General features: G+C 40.4%; 1 protein-coding gene across 2 annotated transcripts in view; it reads right to left on the reverse strand.

Annotated features, from left to right (window-relative positions):
• Positions 1 to 22052, reverse strand: part of LOC124274331 (protein FAM53A-like) — a 79940-nt gene that overhangs the window by 19453 nt on the left and 38435 nt on the right. For both annotated transcript variants that reach the window (XM_046709691.1, XM_046709692.1), the window contains exon 2: positions 10980 to 11313. In XM_046709691.1, the coding sequence (XP_046565647.1) occupies positions 10980 to 11219 (240 nt within the window). In that variant the 5' untranslated portion in view covers positions 11220 to 11313. The remainder of the gene's footprint in view (positions 1 to 10979; positions 11314 to 22052) is intronic.

Raw genomic sequence — 22052 nt, forward strand, 5'->3', positions numbered from 1 at the left:
ATTACTAACACAGGTGCCACTACAGGTAACAATGACATTACTAACACAGGTGTAACTACAGGTAACAATAACATTACTAACACAGGTATAACTAAAGATAGCGACAACATTACTAAGACAGGTGTACCACTACTCTGGAGTTACAACAGGTAAGAACGATATTACTGACACAGGTGTAACTACAGATAGCGACAACATTACTAAGACAGGTGTACCACTACTCTGCACTGCCACAACAGGTAAGAACGACATGACCATCAGCAGTTATTCACTGGGACTTTAGTTTCACATTCCACATTTTCTCTTGAGAGAAAAATAAATGCATCACATAAATCCATGTCAGCCTCACAAAAATATCACCTGACAAATGATTCACCACCTAAACATAACAAAACTACATGCTTCTCCCCAAGAAGTACAAGCTGAAGAAAGACAAGGCTGATATCAGCTGTTCTCATGTTCTGAGCATGGGCATCACATCATTTATAAATGTCCAAACATAAATTTTAATGGCTGTAATTTAGCATTTTCTTGCCCTAAAAACACTATCAAGGTTTAAAATAAAATGAAATTTCTCACATTTCCCCACAACAGCAATGTTGGAGGGGACTAATAATGACGGTGGTATACCAGGATGTCGGACATGTTAATGGTTATTTATTAGGAACGTATTCAACATATGTATTATTCATCATAATTTGTCAGTATAAAAATTACAATATTAATGTGGCATGTAAATAGTCAACTGCACATAAGACGAACCAAATAACACTATAATCTTATCATGGTTTATGACAAATGTAGCAATATTGAAGCCATGGTGGTCAGTAATTGGGTTTCGATCACAACATCCAGTGATTGACAATCCATCGACTGAGGAAATGATGACACATAACCAACCAACTGGTCGTCAAGCCTGACCACTGAGTCTCTTCTTATGACAAAGCAAAGTTCCCTGAGGACCCTAACTCATCTGGAATCACTACAGGAAGATTAACTGTAGGGCCAGACACAAAAGGCATACACCAATACTTTCAGCCAGATCACACATTTTATATAACTCATTCACGAACATATATTGACACACATTTGGTTGGTTGCTTGGTTGCTGTTTAATGCCGCACTCAGCAATATTCGTTATATGGCGGTGGTCTGTAAATAATCCAGTCTGGACCAGACAATCACCAGCACGACATCATGAGCATCAATCTACTGGCACCACATCAAGCTGACCTACTTGTGGGAGAGCGAGTGAGTGAGTTTAGTTTTATGCCACACTCTGCAATATTCCAGATATATGGCGGCAGTCTGTAATTTATGAAGTCTGGACCAGACAATCCAGTGATCAACAGCATGAGCATCAATCTACCCAATTGGGATACCATGACATGTGTCAACCGAGTCAGCGAGCCTGACCAACCGATCCCGTTAGTCACCTCTTACGACAAGCATGGGTTACTGAAGACGAATTCTAACCCGGATCTTCACAGGTCTGACTCACACTAAAATCACGGGGTACTGAAACTAGTTCTGCCATGGACTGTCAGCACATACCAATCCTATATACTATGACTACTCTCAACACGCTATCCTTACTTTACCTGACCATGTAGCTGTGCACTGTGACCCACAACTACACTCAATATCCACATATAATTACAAACTTCGTATTGCTTCAGTGTTTTTATCTAACTACAGATCTGTTTTCACAACTTATACCAGCATATATGTAGGACTCAGATCTGTGGCGGGTCTCTAATCTATGGCGGGTTTCCTAATCCATGGCCGGTTGGATTGTTCAATTGTTACATGACATCATCGCATAATGACGTCATTGCGCGATGACGTCATAATCGCTAACCGTTCCCGATGTTATTCGACACTAGCCGTTCGTGGCGATAGTAATCTCAGAAAAATCTTCAAAGCTAAGAAAATGGAAACCATAGAAAATGATAGTTTTGTAATTGCGGAGCCACCTACAAAGAAGAAGAAACCCGTATCAAAAGATCCCAATGCAGAAACATTTTGGAACGACATGGAAAATATATGTGAGATTACAAAACTGAAAATGCTGAATCCGAAATGGGGAAGTGTAAAGATTTGCAAGATTAGCATGGCCTAAATTTTTAGAAGCTCTCTTAGTTTTATGATAGTCGTAAAACATTAGCAACATCGAAAGACGATCTTAGAGCTAACAGAGCTTCGAAAATCTAGGGGTATCAGTAAGTTAGAAACACATAAATAAATGAAATGCCATTAACCCTATTCTACCAAGGTGAAATTTTCTAATGATGATGTGTAGGAAATCGGCCACAGATTTGGGTAGGTACGGCAACTAGCCATGGATTTGAAAATCTGCCATGGATCCGAGTCCTACATATATTTTGTCTTGAAAACCAAATTTCAAAATTCTACTGTTTACAATCTGTATGGAACGTATTGCATGCATGCTACTATATACCGGACAGAATCCAACAAACTCAAGGCCTGTCCTCATACTATCAGAGACCAGGAAGTAGCCGGTGTTCCATCTGACGTGTACAACCATTTCATTGGGCAATCCTTACACTTCATCACCCACTTACAACACTTGGTGCTGCATGCATAATGAGCACAGTGCATGTAATGCACTTAGTTCCAGATATGACTCTACACACAACTCACATCACACAGTTTCATGCATGGCAGATGGCTGGCTCATTATACCTTATCAGCAAAAATATTCATGGTGCAGAAAAACTCTTAGAGATACAACAAGTTCAGAGGATTTGAAGAATTCAGCGATATGGCTACCAAAATAGCAGAAAACAGACAGATATGAAACATTGTTTCCAAACAAATTAAAGGGTACCCACATAGAAAGTCTGAATTTCATGACAGACAGCTTCCAATACAATACTTCCTCCAAATCCAGTTTCCAATACAAGCCTTCCTCTAGATACAACTTCCCATACAATATGTCCTCCAAATACAGTTTCTAATACAAGGCAGACTTGACACATGTCATCGTATCCCAATTGAGTAGATCCATGTTCATGCTGTCTATCCTGGATTGTCTGGTCCAGACTCTATTATTTACAGACTGCCGCCATATAGCTGGAATATTGCTGAGTGCGGCATAAAACTAAACTCACTCACTCACTCCAATACAATACTTCCTCCAAATACAGCTTCCAATACAAGTCTTCCTTTAGACTACAGCTTCCTATACAATTTTTCAACAAGATATTACTTCCAATGTAAGCTTTCCTCAAGATATCAACGAGAATTTAATGTGCTGTAGTGTATACATACACCTGTCTTCCACCTAAACCCAAACACCCCCACACATACTATGTTCCACACACATACTACAGTCCAATACCACACCCACAGACTCCCTGCCTGCTCTCGATAATACGCAGCCTAACCCTCAGATAGAAACCTGTTTCATCCTCTGTCTAGCTATGTTCAGTGGGGAAATAGACCGAGAAACAAATTAATATCTTACTGTCATACTTTCACATGCATTCCAATATACAGAGCCTGAAGTAATAATACTATTTCACCCGACCAGACTATATTATACAGCTGATCCACAGGTGCTTCGTTTTCATGACAATCGCTAGCATCACAATGCAGTACAATAAACCTCGGAGCATCAACACATTATAAAATATTCCTGCTGTGTGATATAATTTGTACTGCCATATACAACCCATAAGAAGTTACAGAACAAAAAATATCAAATGTCTTGATTTAATATGTATTTGTCAAGGCCATTTGTATTTGTTAAAAATGGAAAGCTAGTCTGGAAACCAATGAAACATGTCTATACTTGTCAAATCATTCATCAAACTGTCATGAAACACAACAGTAATTTTCTACGCCATTTAACCTGTGCATGAAATCTCGGTTATTGTTGTATATACTCCACACCCCACGAAGCAGCTGGTACTTTTTGTGGGTGCGAACAGGGTATTTTGTATCAGCAAATGTAACACCTAGCTAAAATCATTCTCAACTTTTCAACCCATTAAAGGACTAGTAAATAAGACCATTAAACTAATCAAGAATTTATTTTTTATCAAAATCAGGCATTTTGTATTCCTGTTTTCCTGCACAAGTCAATCAAATCAGTACCACGTAAAGTATTGCCAGGAACAACTTATAAATAAGTACAATCAGGTGTTTTTATTTCATGCGTTGGTTAGTGAGGAACAGGTAAGCAAACCAGCCCATACATGCACACAGTACAGCCACTATTGCTGGTTTGATTTTGTGAGGAAGAACTCAAGGGTAGATAACTCCTGACACATGAATACACACCACCGTGATCTGGATCTCACACTTAATCCAGACTTAATCTGCCACATGGTCACATATCCAGATTCACACATACGTGCTACACCCGTGGAATATTTACCAACAGGGACACACTGATAACAATGAAGAATTGATTACATAAGTGTTGTGTGTCTGACCTACTCAAATTATCTCATACAAATACAAGCCCATTGTGTTCCGATACTGCCAGTGTAGCAAACATTAGATCTCCTGCACTTCAGTTATTATCAATATATAATAAGCACAAGCATCAGAGGATTATATCTAATCCGATATAGCTCAGTCATGTGATATTAAGGTTATCACATGTGGTTGAGACGATACAAGTTGTATTACCCCCGGCAGTGATACAGGGCTGTGAGAGTGGCAGATGTTATCTCCAAGACAAGCAGTAAAGAAACACCTCATCAAATAGAATACTAAAACACTACTTCCAAAACTACTTCCCTCTATTGTCTCCAAATCACCCATGACTGTACAACAATATCATCACGAACTTTGCAGAATCAACAGATATCTATGACACAATTACCTACTGTTCCAATAAACATTTCTCATAATAACATTTAAACATGTCTCCAATCTCAAACATTTGATCTTTATTCAGTAACATAAAGCAGGTACTCATGTGATGAGAAACAGGTCCCTGGACACGTGACACAGACCTGATCCAGCTACAGGCATAGCCATTCTGTAGTAACAACAACACGAGCAGGTCTTCTGGGTATTGCGCATCACAAAGTAGGTCAAACACTGAATACATTTTCAACAGAAAACCTGCAATTTACATGACACAAATGTCTTTTGTTTGAGAAGTGGTACTTTGAAGGTATTGTATGAGTGTGCATGATTGATCACATGTAATGGGACAGAAAGCCAGCGATCAATGTGTCCTGAACGCTTGTCGAAACGATGCTGGAACTCACAAAACAACCTGTTCTGCTGTAGTCTGTTGGTAGTAGTATAGCAGGGTCCATATACCAGCTGTAGAAGGATAACCTGATCTGCTATACTCTGTTGGTAGTAGTATAGCAGGGTCCATATACCAGCTGTAGGATAACCTGATCTGCTGTAGTCTGTTGGTAGTAGTATAGCAGGGTTCATGTACCAGCTGTAGAAGGTTAACCTGATCTGCTATAGTCTGTTGGTAGTAGTATAGCAGGGTCCATATACCAGCTGTAGAAGGTTATCCTGTTCTGTTGGTAGTAGTATAGCAGGGTCCATATACCAGCTGTAGAAGGATAACCTGATCTGCTGTAGTCTGTTGGTAGTAGTATAGCAGGATCCATATACCAGCTGTAGAAGGATAACCTGATCTAACTGCTGTTCTGTTGGTAGTAGTATAGCAGGGTCCATATCCATATACCAGCTGTAGTATAGCAGGATACCAGCTGTATGATAACCTGATCTGTAGTCTGTTGGTAGTAGTATAGCAGGGTTCATATACCAGCTGTAGGATAACCTGATCTGCTGTACTCTGTTGGTAGTTGTATAGCAGGGTCCATATACCAGCTGTTGGTAGTAGTATAGCCTGATCTGCTGTAGAAGGATAACCTGATCTGTTGGTAGTAGTATAGCAGGGTCCATATACCAGCTGTAGAAGGATAACCTGATCTGCTGTAGTCTGTTGGTAGTAGTATAGCAGGGTTCATATACCAGCTGTAGAAGGATAACCTGCTCTGCTGTACTCTGTTGGTAGCAATATATCAGGGTCCATATACCAGCTGTAGAAAGATAACCTGCTCTGCTATACTCTGTTGGTAGTGGTATAGCAGGGTTCATATACCAACTGGAGAATGATAACCTGTTCTGCTGTACTTTGTTGGTAGCAATATATCAGGGTCCATATACCAGCTGTAGAAAGATAACCTGCTCTGCTATACTGTTGGTAGTGGTATAGCAGGGTTCATATACCAACTGGAGAATGATAACCTGTTCTGCTGTACTCTGTTGGTAGTGGTATAGCAGGGTTCATATACCAACTGGAGAATGATAACCTGTTCTGCTGTACTTTGTTGGTAGCAATATATCAGGGTCCATATACCAGCTGTAGAAAGATAACCTGCTCTGCTATACTCTGTTGGTAGTGGTATAGCAGGGTTCATATACCAACTGGAGAATGATAACCTGTTCTGTTGTACTTTGTTGGTAGTGGTATAGCAGGGTCCATATTCAAGCTGGGCCATGGGTGCTTGGTCTCCAGCATATACTTACTGCCCATGGTCATTGTAAGGAATCTCCACTCCGGACTATCAGTGGGCCAGATTAATGTCAGAATGCCTTCTTGTCAGGGACGACTTGGAAACCTTGTGGTCTGGCATCATCATCTGACAGTTCAAATTGTCTGCCGATAATTAAAGTGAATGGAACAATAACTGGAGGCAAAACTTCATCAGCATATCGCTGGTAAGTAACATGTCCATTTCCAATCTCCAACTCCGTTCATCTGTTGTGTGTGACACAGAGCCACACTGTGACAACAACTGCAGCTGTAACGACTAAACTGCAGCTGTAACAGCTCAACTACCGATACCGACTATGGTCAACAATTTTCACCCTGTCTCACCACCAGAAACTAGATGCCAAATGTGTGCAAACCATTGATTTGCCCGCTAACATGGTGTTAGGCCACTGATACACAGTTCATTCCTGGTGTTGCGTAGCCCATGTCACCCTGGCCATCTCATTCCTTGCTGTGTCTTCTACGGCAACATCCTTCAGAGGATGCCTCGCTTTCAGGCTGGCTGCACAGAGTCAACAGATGTTGAAATTCTCTTCCTGTTATTGTCAGGAATTACCTATTCTTAACAAGAGCAGATGTGAATCTATTGTGCAATTAATGTAATGAGACAATCGTGTTAGGCGACGGTTTTTAGGCCTCACACATCCAGGGTCTCCTTTCTCGAAGCAACCTTTACTATGGTTAATCTTAACTCCCATTCTCTAACACTGCACTAAGGTTACCTTAGCGACTTACGATCACCTTAGCGACTTACGATCACCTTAGTGCTTGTTAAAGGAGGCCCAGGTCTCACTGCAACCATACCTTTGGCCACAGTCAAGAAAATGCACTTTTGGACTTGCCAAACATTTGGGCACCTTGCTATATTGACATCTGTTGGTCCACATTAGCCACTACTTGCCATTTGGTCTGCTCACAGAGATTCTGTATTGGGGTAGTACATATGGCAGACAACACCAACCTGGTGCTTTACTTGAAATGTCTGGTAAATAATTATTTGAATAATTATTACTCAGTACAACAGAGATATTGACATCAATGTCTGGTTAAAACCCACACTTTATGTCGCTTTATCAGTAGTGATATCAAGGACTGGGTTCGGGCCTAGGTTGTGACCTGGGCCATCTGGCCCATCTATCCTGTGTTATGACACTTCTACAAACCACTGGTCAGTCTCTGGACCTGGTCAACAAGATGTATACATTAGGATTGGTTAGTCAAACACACCCGGGAAGTGGAAACTACCTGTTATTGACGTTAAACACATGGGAAGGCTACCACCAGCTGACCACTGGTCAGTTGTTGTATCCCACAGCGCTTAGGCATGTAGTACGGCAGTATAACACATGCCCATTGGAAGAAAGCCACACACAAAGCAGCCCTGGTCATTCTAGATCAAACAGTAATCTCCATTAGGCATTAATGGTCAACTTAGACACTTAGGCATAAAACCCATAAATAAATATAAAATACTTCAATTTGGCAAACTGTAAAGCTAAAGAAATATAGACAACTGTTTCTCAGGCAGCTGCCTCCAACAACTCAGCATATGCTGTTCAACAAATTTGTTTCTGTGAAATTGTAAATATTTAAGTCAGTAAGCAGAAAGATAATCCTTTCAGGAAGAGTGTTTCCAGCGTTCCATCATTATCTAAGAGATATGTCCTCATTAGTTTCTACCATTCATTAAGCATGTGGCATGAATGAGATAACAGGTTTCTTGTAAGCTTTAAAACATTTGACGTAAGTGCATGTAACAGCTTCCTTTTATCCACATCAGATAAGTATAAACATTAAGAATGAAATATTTATCCACAAACAGTGAAACCTCTTTCATCCAACAGAAAAATAGAATTGCTTACATGTCAGAACCAGAGCAAAGCTCCCAGTTATCTTGTTATATATTCTGTAAATCATGGAGTAAATGTCAGACATCATCCTACAGATGACATTCACATCACATTAATGTGTCGACTTCCCCGCTCATGTGGAGTCCATCCTTGGATCAGAATGTCTATAGTTCGAATCCCATGACAGGAGTGAGCGAGTTTAGTTTTACGCCGCACTCAGCAATATTCAAAGTATATGGCGGCAGTCTGTAAATAATCGAGTCTGAACCAGACAATCCAGTGATCAACAGCATGAGCATCGATCTACGCAATTGGGAACCGATGACATGTGTCAACCAAGCCAGCGAGCCTGACCATCTGATCCCGTTAGTCGCCTCTTACACCAAGCATGGGTTACTGAAGGTTCATTCTAACCCGGACCTTCACTGGTCCCATGACAGGATTTGGAACATGTATGGCTGTCACTAAACAAATACTTAGTCTCTGAATATACATAATTCTTACAGAACAAATAATCCCATTTAAATTGAAAAGAAACCCCAGTGAGATGGGGGAATTCAGAGCCTGAGGAAATCTAGACTTGCTTCATTTAGGATTTCAGCATTGCAGGGAGGGCCAGGCAGTAGGAAATAGAATGACGTTCAGGGACTGTGAGACAGACTAGGCTGTTACATGAGGATGCAGTTAATGGTGATTGCTGCATTAATGAACTTATGGGTTCTGAACTGGACACATGATTATTAGGACAATGTCTGGGCAGAAACAATTGTCTTGCTTAACCAAGTTCACAATGTATATTGCAATTAAGCACAAAGTCAAGACAGTGCTTCTAGGTTCGTGATGATAATATTAAGGTGTATCACTAAAAACAAACCATGAAATTCCATGTCAACAGTTTTTGTAAAAGTTCAAAGGCACAGCTGCATTCATTAATTTTAATTGCTGTCATACAGCTAGTATATTGTGGGAGCGGCGTTAAACAACCAACCAACCATTAATTCCATAACATGATTTACAGATGTTAATTGTGTTCACCAAAAGCTGACTAGTCTAAATCTGGCATTGAAACATGTTTCATTTGACTCAGTTGAGGGAGAGTTGGATGAAATATTTGACTATATTAGCTTCAGTCCAGAAAAATGATTTTTCACAGACTTTTACAGACAGTACAATCTGGATTTAAAACTTCAACCTATGATCAGCAGATCCTAGTGCAGTAGGCATGCTACGCCATTTTCAATTCTAAGACCAGTCTGACACATGGAACCTGCCCAAACTTCAATAAGGAATAGCCCAAATGTTAACATACTCCTCAAAACAAGTTAAAGACCAACCACAATTGGAAAGCTGTATGTTGTAGTTGGTTGGTTGGTTGTTTAAAGCCGCACTCAGCAATATTCCAGCTATTTGGCAGTGGTCTGTAAATAATTGAGTCTGGACCAGAGAATCCAGTGATCAACAGCATGAGCATTGATCTCCACAACTGGGATACGATGACATGTGTCAACCAAGTCAGCGAGTCTGACCACCCGTTAGTTAGTCGCTTCACGACAAGCATGGGTTACTGAAGACCAATATTCTAACACGGACCTTCACGGGTAGAAAAGCATGGGTTACTGAAGACCAATATTCTAACCCGGACCTTCACGGGTCTGTGTGCTGTAATAATACAGTGAGACATCCTAGTACCTGTAATCACAACAACCATCAATAATCTCATCACGGTACACTGTACATCAACTCAAATACCCTTCACATATATAGTCTCCTTGTGTATAATGTGTATCATAGGCTTGATAACAGTACTAGCATCTAAACCGAATAACGATAAACTGCAATAAAGAAGTTGTCTATCCATATAAATTGATCCTCTTCCTCATACCAGCTTCTGCAATGCCACTAAAAGAAGTCGTCCTAGTACCACACATAAACTATTGTCATACAAAAAACTAAGGTGTTCGAACTTGTTTTGAGACGACTTACTGGTATTTTCAAGTGTCTAGCTGCCTGATTGGCTGAAACTAAGGTGTTTGGACTTGTTTGAGATGTTCGACTTACTGGTATTTTCAAGTGTCTAGCTGCCTGATTGGCTGAAACTAAGGTGTTCGGACTTGTTTTGAGATGTCCGACTTACTGGTATTTTCAAGTGTCTAGCTGCCTGATTGGCTGAAACTAAGGTGTTTGGACTTGTTTTGAGATGTTCGACTTACTGGTATTTTCAAGTGTCTAGCTGCCTGATTGGCTGAAACTAAGGTGTTCGGACTTGTTTTGAGATGTCCGACTTGAAACTAAGGGTACTTGTTTTGAGATTTAAAGTATTTTCAAGTGTCTAGCTGCCTGATTGGCTGAAACTAAGGTGTTTGAGATTCGGACTTTGTTTTGAGATGTGATTGGCTGAAACTAACTTACTGGTATTTTCAAGTGTCTAGCTGCCTGATTGGCTGAAACTAAGGTGTTCGGACTTGTTTTGAGATGTTCGACTTACTGGTATTTTCAAGTGTCTAGCTGCCTGATTGGCTGAAACTAAGGTGTTCGGACTTGTTTTGAGATGTTCGACTTACTGGTATTTTCAAGTGTCTAGCTGCCTGATTGGCTGAAACAGCGGCTGCTGCTGCGGCTGCATCATCAAGAGATTGGTTCTGAAGCTTCTCTGTTATCAGCGCTAGCATCGTCTGAGATAAGAGCGAGGCCTGGAAGGCATAAAACCAGGGTGCGAAGGGGCTCAATGCCTGGCCATGGAGGTGTGGTTGCGTGGTCACTCCTTGACCAATCAGCAAGTGGCTGCCACCACATCGGATCATTGAGCTTGGAACTCAGACCCCAGGCGAGAGTGAGAAAGCTCCATGCTGGACTGCTGGGAGGTTTGTCGGGACAAGCGCACGTGTTTGATGGTCTCTGAAAGAAACAAAAATAAAGTAGTCCATTGACAGACATAAAACATCTGTTGATACTGAACTGCAATCACATTTTCTTGACATTTCACAGGTGAGGGTGTACACAGAGAGAGTTTTATACGCGAGTTCATTTACCCACTGTCTTCAAATGAAACATCTCAATGACACACCTCGAACTGGCCTCTTCAAATGACACATTAAGTTTTCTCACCACCTCCTACACTGAACAGTTCCACTCAAAAGACAAGTCATACAATCAGACATCACTGCTTGTGCGGTGATGAAATTCATTATTAAACCTCGAGAGCAGCCATCATTAAAGATGGTTAAGCATGGTTTAAGCCAATGGTTCACTCTATGAGTGAGTTTAGTTTTATACCGTGTTTAGCAATATTCCAGCAATATCATGGCAGGAGACAGCAGAAATGGGCTTCACACATTGTACCCATGTGGGGAATCGAACCCGGGTCTTCAGCGTGATAAGCGAACGCTTTAACCACTAGGCTACCCCACTGCCGCATACACTATATGAAACAATGGAGCCCTGAATCAACCATTCATAGCATCAGGACTATTACAGTTTCCCTCAGAATCCATCCTCAGTGAATGACACTGAATCAACCACTGGCAAACTTCTTTGGTCCAAGCATGCTGAATGGGACAGACAACTCTGGATCAGCCAGCCCTTAATGGAAACAAATTCCATAACAGCTTGACATTTTTCTTGAAAGGTGTTATTTTAGTAAATGTTCTAACGGTATTTGTTTGCTTTCTTTCAGAAACTGTACAAAAACTTGGGCAGTTTGACTTCCAACTACAAGAAGCAATCAATGGCAAGGCAACTCAAAAATATGTATTACAAACAATCCCTGTTATAAATTAGTCGTATTGTGTAGCACTTCTGATGTAAAAACAAACATAAAATCAGTATCTTATTCTAGTGATCTCTAGCCCTCTCCAGTCAGTATCCATCCAATCATCTCCCACCCTCTCCAATCATTGACCATTCATATTGTAAGGTCACCACAACATCCTACATCAAAGTATATGGTAACTGTGCCTGACGAACGGACATCATGGTCAGAACAAAGGCCTGCTGACCTATCTGTACTCAGCATTATGCCACTGACAAGCAAAGTCTCAGCCAGCTGCAGGTGTCTCTGACATACAGCTGTAACAAGACACAGGATAAGCCCTATGTGACATACAGCTGTAACAAGACACAGGATAAGCCCTATGTGACATACAGCTGTAACAAGACACAGGATAAGCCCTATGTGACATACAGCTGTAACAAGACACAGGATAAGCCCTATGTGACATACAGCTGTAACAAGACACAGGATAAGCCCTATGTGACATACAGCTGTAACAAGACACAGGATAAAGCCTATGTGACACAGCTGCAACAAGTGAGTGAGTGAGTGGGTTTAGTTTTACGCCGCACTCAGCAATATTCCAGCTATATGGCGGCAGTGTGTAAATAACTGAGTCTGGACCAGACAATCCAGTGATCAACAGCATGAGCATCGATCTACGCAATTGGGAACCGATGTCATGTGTCAACCACGTCAGCAAGCCAGACCACCCGAGCCTCTTATGACAAGCATGGGTTACTGATGATCAATTCTAACCCGGATCTTCACGGGTTTTGTGAGTGAGTGAGTGAGTGAGTGAGTGAGTGAGTGAGTGAGTGAGAGTGAGTGAGTGAGTGAGTGAGTGAGTGAGTGAGTGAGTGAGTGAGTGAGTGAGTGAGTGAATGAATGGATCAGTGAATGTTTGAGTTCAGTCATAAGATGACAGCATCAGGAACATTACACCACCCCAGAAAAACTAACCAGTTATTTTTCAGACGTCCACACACCTGGCTGGCAACTGTCTCTAACAAATGTAAACAGCTAACAAAGGAATTATTTCTGCCGACTCATCAAACATACAGCAAGGTGTCTGCAGGATATACACGATTTATCACCAGTATGAACTATTGGCCTTAACTAGGTGGGGCCCACTTCAGGAGTCAGCACCAAAAACAGGCAAATATTGTATTACTTCAGATACAATAAAAAATACACATGAAAGAGTTAGTCACGGGTATCATTTCCTGATAGGTCGTCACAAGCACCATTTCAAAACACTATTTTGTTCACAAGAAAACCAATCAATTATTGAAGAAACAGACCAAACACACAAACGATTGAAAACACTTGGAGAGGCACACATCAAACATGAGTTTTCTGAAATACTCTGCTGTGTGATCAACATTATCAATATTCTCTACAGCAAACACATCGGACAAACGACACCCTGAACAGAACAAAGGCCTTGCTATAAGAGCAAGGTATTGTAAACACGGGAACTATCCAGAAGATATATCGATGCAAATAACCTGCACCAGTATGTCCACAAACGGTGAGTCATTCACCGGCCCTGATCACAGCATTCGACACAATGAGCACTTTGTAAATGTTTTCAAGGTTACCAAAATGCACATGGATTTTCATCACGTACGGGATGACAAATCGATTTTGATCCTACTGAAGATATATTTTTTAGGCATTACCTTTCCTAAAAGTCAATAATGAACTGATTTAATATTACTCCTAATATTGTTTATACTACACAATACATAAACAACATATCTGATAGTCAATTTAATGAAAACAGGGTATTTCATTGGTTATGTTTAGAACATTATTGTAATTAATGTCAGTACATATTTGGCAACTGTGACACAACATTATTGTGAACTAGTGACTGTGAATTATTGGCAAATTGTGTGGACCCGTATATTTTTGGGAACAAGTTACAAAATGTTACTGAGGCCTTGTGTCTGTACATTGAGGTCTTGTATTGAGATCTTGTGTCTGTACATTGAAAGTGTACATTGAGATCTTGTGTCTGTACATTGAGGTCTTGTGTCTGTACATTGAGGTATTGTGTCTGTACATTGAGGTCTTGTGTCTGTACATTGAGGTCTTGTGTCTGTACATTGAGGTCTTGTGTCTGTACATTGAGGTCTTGTGTCTGTACATTGAGGTCTTGTGTCTGTACATTGAGGTCTTGTGTGTGTACATTGAGGTCTTGTGTCTGTACATTGAGATCTTGTGTCTGTACATTGAGGTCTTGTGTCTGTACATTGAGGTCTTGTATCTGTACATTATTGAAATCTTGTGTCAGTACATTGAGATCTTGTGTCTGTACATTATTGAGGCCTTGTGTCTGTCTATACATTGAGAACGTGTGTCTTACATTATTGAGGCCTTGTGTCTGTACATTGTCTGTACATTGAGGCCTTTGTGTGTACATTGAGATCTTGTGTACTTTATTGAGGCCTTGTGTCTGTACATTGAGAACGTGTGTCTTACATTATTGAGGCCTTGTGTCTGTACATTATTGAGGCCTTGTGTCAACTTTATTGTGGCCTTGTGTCTGTACATTGAGAACGTGTGTCTTACATTATTGAGGCCTTGTGTCTGTACATTATTGAGGCCTTGTGTCAACTTTATTGAGGCCTTGTGTCTGTACACATTGAGGCCTTGTGTCAGTAGATTATTGAGGCCTTGTGTCTGCACATTATTGAGACAGTGGGTCTTAACCCAGGTCTTCGGAGTGACGAGCAAACGCTTTAACCACTGGGCTACCCCACTGCCCCCCAAACCACAAATATGATCAGGATGACCTGTGACTCCAACCACAAACAGGGTCCACAGGTCAAACAGAGTCTGGAACATGCGGAAACATGGACATGATATGGCCACTTCTTAAAGTCAACACTAACCGTGGCCACAGCTGGTCAGCTGCATTGAAGTCCAAAGAAGTCCAATTTACAACCTGATTAATAATGTTCACATTATCCAAACATTATTGAAGTAATTCAATTGGACCTTGGCCAGTGTTTATCAAGGCTGCACATTCACGACATATCAAAAGGCCATGGCAGAAGTACAAGACCTCTGTTTTTGCTTCATGTAAATCTGGTTGAAGAGAGATTTGCAAACAATGGCTGCTTGGCATGGTCCCAATTCTGGTCTGATAATCTGCCCGGAATCTGCTTCCTAAGAGCAGACGTGAATTCTTGTGTGGGTCGAGTGACGTTCATCCATACCCAGGTTTACAGTTCACCGGAGCGCAACCAATATGTTCCGTTGTCAGTGACTGAATACCACTCCACTCTGTGTCATTACAATGCTGGGACCAACTACAACATGCAATTACTGAAATTACATCGGCAAATGCCACAAGTCTTGTGCCGGATCACCAGCGGGATCATAACGGCACGTTTGAACTACTGACTGTATGTAATAGTTGCACAAGTCACCATGAACACTAATCGCGGTAATTAATGACTTGGCAACTCCATAACAGAAGTCCCTCATGCTGTATAAATACGTTCATCATCAGCAATGGCTACCAGCTTTTGAGACACATGTGAAGATCATCCATCATGTTTCTGAAGATAATTCACAGTGAAAAATGTTTCAAAAAAGGTGCTTAGTAAATTATGGCCATTGTGCAACCCTATAACCCTCTTCCTGGGAAATGGATGATAGGGCAGATCTGGCTGCCAACAGCATAGGGAGTTGTGAACTACAACCATTTCAAGCAAGCCAGGCTCATAACAAATTAACACTTATCCTTTGATGTTTGTTAATAATTCTGAAAGTGGGCATATGACACTGGAGACTGTTCGTATTACAAGATGATCGCCCACATAACAGCTGAGTGATGGGTAGTGTACCTGCATCAGGTTGCACTATTCCGCAGGTGACGGCACGATGCTGGCAAGCTGCCCCGTCTCAAAGGTTAACATTACAGCTTCACCTGTTTGTGACGCCATTAAAAATTTATGGGAAAATGATACTATAGAGACCCATGTAAAGCTGGATAGCTTAAGTAGCTTAGAGTCTAGTACACTCCTGAGGGTTAAGTGCATGAGGTGTGGTGTTGTAGAACACCAAGCCGACAGACTGTCAGTCCTTGGGAAGAACATTTGGCCATCAGATTTGAATAAATGCTTACATTTGTCTGTCGATACAATCACAAACTCAATACAACCCCATCACAACTCATATCCTACCATTATCAACATGAACATCATCTCATCAGCACCTTCAACACATCCCTAGAAACCAAAACATCCCTCCCCTCAAACACATACACATCAAACACAGGTTACCCCATCCCCACCCCACCCATCTCCTCAAACAACACAGGCTACCCTTCCCACCCATCTCCTCGAACAACACAGGCTACCCTTCCCACCCATCTCCTCGAACAACACAGGCTACCCCTTCTCCACCCCATCCATCTCCTCAAACAACACAGGCTACCCCTTTCCCACCCCACCCATCTCCTCAAACAACACAGGCTACCCTTCCCCACCCCACCCATCTCCTCAAACAACACAGGCTACCCCTTTCCCCACCCCACCCATCTTCCCTCAAACAACACAGGCTACCCCTTCCCACCCCACCCATCTCCTCAAACAACACAGGCTACCCCTTCTCCACCCATCTCCCTCAAACAACACAGGGCTACCCCTTTTCCCCCACCCATCTCCCTCTAACAACACAGGCTACCCCCTTCTCCACCCATCTCCTCAAACAACACAGGCTTCCCCTTCCCCACCCATCTCCTCATACAACACATGCTACCCCTTCCCCACCCATGTCCTCAAACAGGCTACCCCTTCCCCACCCATCTCCTCAAACAGGCTACCCCTTACACACGATGACTCAGTTAGCAATGCTGATGGTCACTGCCCTGTCTGCTACTATATCACTCAGTCACAACAGACCTCTTATCATAGATAAAGAAACTGTTAAGAGCTGTAGTACACAGCTATGTTACATACTTAAACACTTACCTAAACAAAGAACACCACCCAAGCATTTTACCCAGAATTTTTCATATTGACTTTTAATACCATGACAAATAGCATTCTTACCTTGGCTCGAAAACCCTGTGATCAGGCTCTTGGTAACCAGGGCAAGTAGACCCTCAACAAGACCAAGGCAATATCGTTTAGACCGCGTACACATGTGACCCTACTGTTGTTTCCCACCAAACAGTACAACCATAATAACCATACTTCCTTTCTTCTCATAGGCTCACTTTGTCTCGAAATCAAGTCACACACTGCCATACTACCCATGTTATATTAGTTGTACAACTGTCATACTACCCATGTTATATTACTGTTGTACAACTACCATACTACCCACGTTATATTAGTTGTACAACTGTCATACTACCCACGTTATATTAGTTGTACAACTGTCATAGTACCCATGTTATATTAGTTGTACAACCATCATACTACCCATGTTATATTATGTTGTACAACTGTCATACTACCCATGTTATATTAGTTGTACAACTGTCATACTACCCATGTTATATTAGTTGTACAACTGTCATATATTAGTTGTACAACTGCCATACTACCCATGTTATATTAGTTGTACAACTGTCATACTACCCATGTTATATTGCTGTTGTACAACTACCATACTACCGTTATATTGGTTGTACAACATCGTTATATTGGTTGTACAACTGTCATACTACCCATGTTATATTAGTTGTACAACCATCATACTACCCATGTTATATTAGTTGTACAACTGTCATACTACTTATGTTATAGTTGCTGTTGTACAACTGTTACAACCTATATCGTTATATTAGTTGTACAACTGTCATACTACCCATGTTATATTAGTTGTACAACTGCTAACTACCCATCATAGTTGTACCCATCATACTACCCATGTTATATGGTTATTTTAACGCTAAGTTGTACAACTGTCATACTACCCATGTTATATTAGTTGTACAACTGTCATACTACCCATGTTATATTAGTTTGTTGTACAACTGTCATACTACCCATGTTATATTACTGCTGTACAACTGTCATACTACCCATGTTATATTACTGTTGTGCCATACATGTTATATTACTGTTGTACAACTGTCATACTACCCATGTATATATTACTGTTGTACAACTGTCATACTACCCATGTTATATTAGTTGTACAACTGTCATACTACCCATGTTATATTAGTTGTACAACTGTCATACTACCCATGTTATATTAGTTGTACAACTGTCATACTACCCATGTTATATTAGTTGTACAACTGTCATACTACCCATGTTATATTGCTGTTGTACAACTGTCATACTACCCATGTTATATTACTGTTGTACAACTGCCATACTACCCATGTTATATTACTGTTGTACAACTGCCATACTACCCATGTTATATTACTGTTGTACAACTGCCATACTACCCATGTTATATTAGTTGTACAACTGTCATACTACCCATGTTATATAACTGCTGTACAACTGTCATACTACCCATGTTATATTACTGTTGTACAACTGTCATACTACCCATGTTATATTACTGTTGTACAACTGTCATACTACCCATGTTATATTACTGTTGTACAACTGTCATACTACCCATGTTATATTACTGCTGTACAACTGTCATACTACCCATGTTATATTACTGCTGTACAACTTATACTTACCCATGTTATATTACTGTTGTACAACTGTCATACTACCCATGTTATATGTTTACTGTTGTACAACTGTCATACTACCCATGTTATATTACTGCTGTACAATGTCTATACTGTCATACTACCCATGTTATATTACTGTTGTACAACTGTCATACATGTTATATTACCCAACTGTCCATATATTACTGTTGTACAACTGTCATACTACCCATGTTATATTACTGTTGTACAACTGTCATATTACTGTCATACTACCCATGTTATATTACTGTTGTACAACTGCCATACTACCCATGTTATATTACTGTTGTACAACTGTCATACTACCCATGTTATATTACTGTTGTACAACTGTCATACTACCCATGTTATATTACTGTTGTACAACTGTCATACTACCCATGTTATATTACTGTTGTACAACTGCCATACTACCCATGTTATATTACTGTTGTACAACTGTCATACTACCCATGTTATATTACTGTTGTACAACTGTCATACTACCCATGTTATATTACTGTTGTACAACTGTCATACTACCCATGTTATATTACTGTTGTACAACTGTCATACTACCCATGTTATATTACTGTTGTACAACTGTCATACTACCCATGTTATATTACTGTGTACAACTGTCATACTACCCATGTCATATTAGTTGTACAACTGTTGTACAACTGTCATATAACTGTCATACTACCCATGTTATATTACTGCTGTACAACTGTCATACTACCCATGTTATATATTACTGTTGTACAACTGTCATACTACCCATGTTATATTACTGTTGTACAACTGTCATACTACCCATGTTATATTACTGTTGTACAACTGTCTTATTACTGTCATACTACCCATGTTATATTACTGTTGTACAACTGTCATACTACCCATGTTATATTACTGCTGTACAACTGTCATACTACCCATGTTATATTACTGTTGTACAACTGTCATACTACCCATGTTATATTACTGTTGTACAACTGTCATACTACCCATGTTATATTACTGCTGTACAACTGTCATACTACCCATGTTATATTACTGTTGTACAACTGTCTGTACTACCCATGTTATATTACTGTTGTACAACTGTCATACTACCCATGTTATATTACTGTTGTACAACTGTCATACTACCCATGTTATATTACTGCTGTACAACTGTCATACTACCCATGTTATATTACTGCTGTACAACTGCCATACTACCCATGTTATATTACTGTGTACAACTGTCATACTACCCATGTTATATTGCTGTTGTACAACTGTCTTATTACTGTCATACTACCCATGTTATATTGCTGTTGTACAACTGTCTTATTACTGTCATACTACCCATGTTATATTACTGTTGTACAACTGCTGTCATACTACCCATGTTATATTACTGTTGTACAACTGTCATACTACCCATGTTATATTACTGTTGTACAACTGTCATACTACCCATGTTATATTACTGTTGTACAACTGTCATACTACCCATGTTATATTGTTGTTGTACAACTGTCTTATTACTGTCATACTACCCATGTTATATTACTGTTGTACAACTGTCTTATTACTGTCATACTACCCATGTTATATTACTGTTGTACAACTGTCTTATTACTGTCATACTACCCATGTTATATTACTGTTGTACAACTGTCATACTACCCATGTTATATTACTGTTGTACAACTGTCATACTACCCATGTTATATTACTGTGTACAACTGTCATACTACCCATGTTATATTACTGCTGTACAACTGTCATACTACCCATGTTATATTGCTGTTGTACAACTGTCATACTACCCATGTTATATTACTGCTGTACAACTGTCATACTACCCATGTTATATCACTGCTGTACAACCATCATACTACCCACGTTATATTGCTGTTGTACAACTGTCATACTACCCATGTTATATTGCTGTTGTACAACTGTCATACTACCCATGTTATATTGCTGCTGTACAACTGTCATACTACCCATGTTATATTACTGCTGTACAACTGTCATACTACCCATGTTATATTGCTATTTTACAACGGTCATACCACTGTCTATATTACTGTTACAACAAATGGTTTGCCACTGATATGGCAATGTCGCCCGCCGATATTGAAAGGAATATCTATATACTACTTTTTATTTTTTGGTCACGTACAAGATGCCTGAAATTACTGGTGTCTGCATAATCACCCAATGTAGGCTGTCAACATAATTGAAAACATTGGGTGCAATGTTTTATCAGATATCGCGTTTAAATAAGTTTGAACTGACTGACTGACTGAGTTTGGTTTTACGACGCTTTTAGCAATATTCCAGCAACATCACGGGTGGGGTCACACATTGTGCCCATGTGGGGATTCAACCAGGTCTTCAACGAGAGCCTCCACGCTTTAACCATTAGGCTACCCACCGCCCCAAATAAGTTTGAAAAGCAGTCAAAGTGTCATGGTGACATTGAAGATAAGGTCAAGGTCACCCAAATAAAGGTGTCTGCGTAATCCCCCAATGTAGGCTGTCAATAAATTTGAAAACATTGGGTACAACAGTCCATGAGATAACATGTTAACAAGTGTTAAAAAAGTGTGCAAAGTGTCGTTGTGACCTTGAAGATGAGGTCATGGTCACCCAAATAAACTGGTGTCTGCATAATCCCCCAATGTAGGCTGCCACCAAATTTGAAGACTCTGGGTACAACAGTCCATGAGATCTTGCGTTAACAAGAGTTTGAAAAGTGGTCAAAGTGTCGTGGTGACCTTGAAAATAAGGTCAAGGTCACCCCAATCGACTGGTGTCTGTGTAATCCCCAATGTAGGCTGTCACCAAGTTTGAAGATATTGGATACAACAATGCATGATATCTTGTAAACAAAAGTTTGAAAAGTGGTCAAAGTGTCGCCATGACCTTGAAAACGAGGTCAAGGTCACCCAAATACACTGGTGTCTGCGTAATCCCCCAATGTAGGCTGTCACCAAATTTGAAGGCATTGGGTTCAACAGATCATGAGATATCGCGTTAACAAGAATCGGGACGGACAGACGGACAGACGGACGCCGCTGAATACATAGTCCCCCGTTTAGCGTTGCGGCGGGGGACAAAAACATCATTAAATCAATTGTCCAGATTTCTTCAGTTTCATAAAATCTTGGGCGGGGTTCCATTACGTAT

This window comes from Haliotis rubra, unplaced genomic scaffold (genome assembly GCF_003918875.1).
Source record: "Haliotis rubra isolate DU_JTF1 unplaced genomic scaffold, ASM391887v1 Scf19, whole genome shotgun sequence".
Classification (NCBI taxonomy): domain Eukaryota; kingdom Metazoa; phylum Mollusca; class Gastropoda; order Lepetellida; family Haliotidae; genus Haliotis; species Haliotis rubra.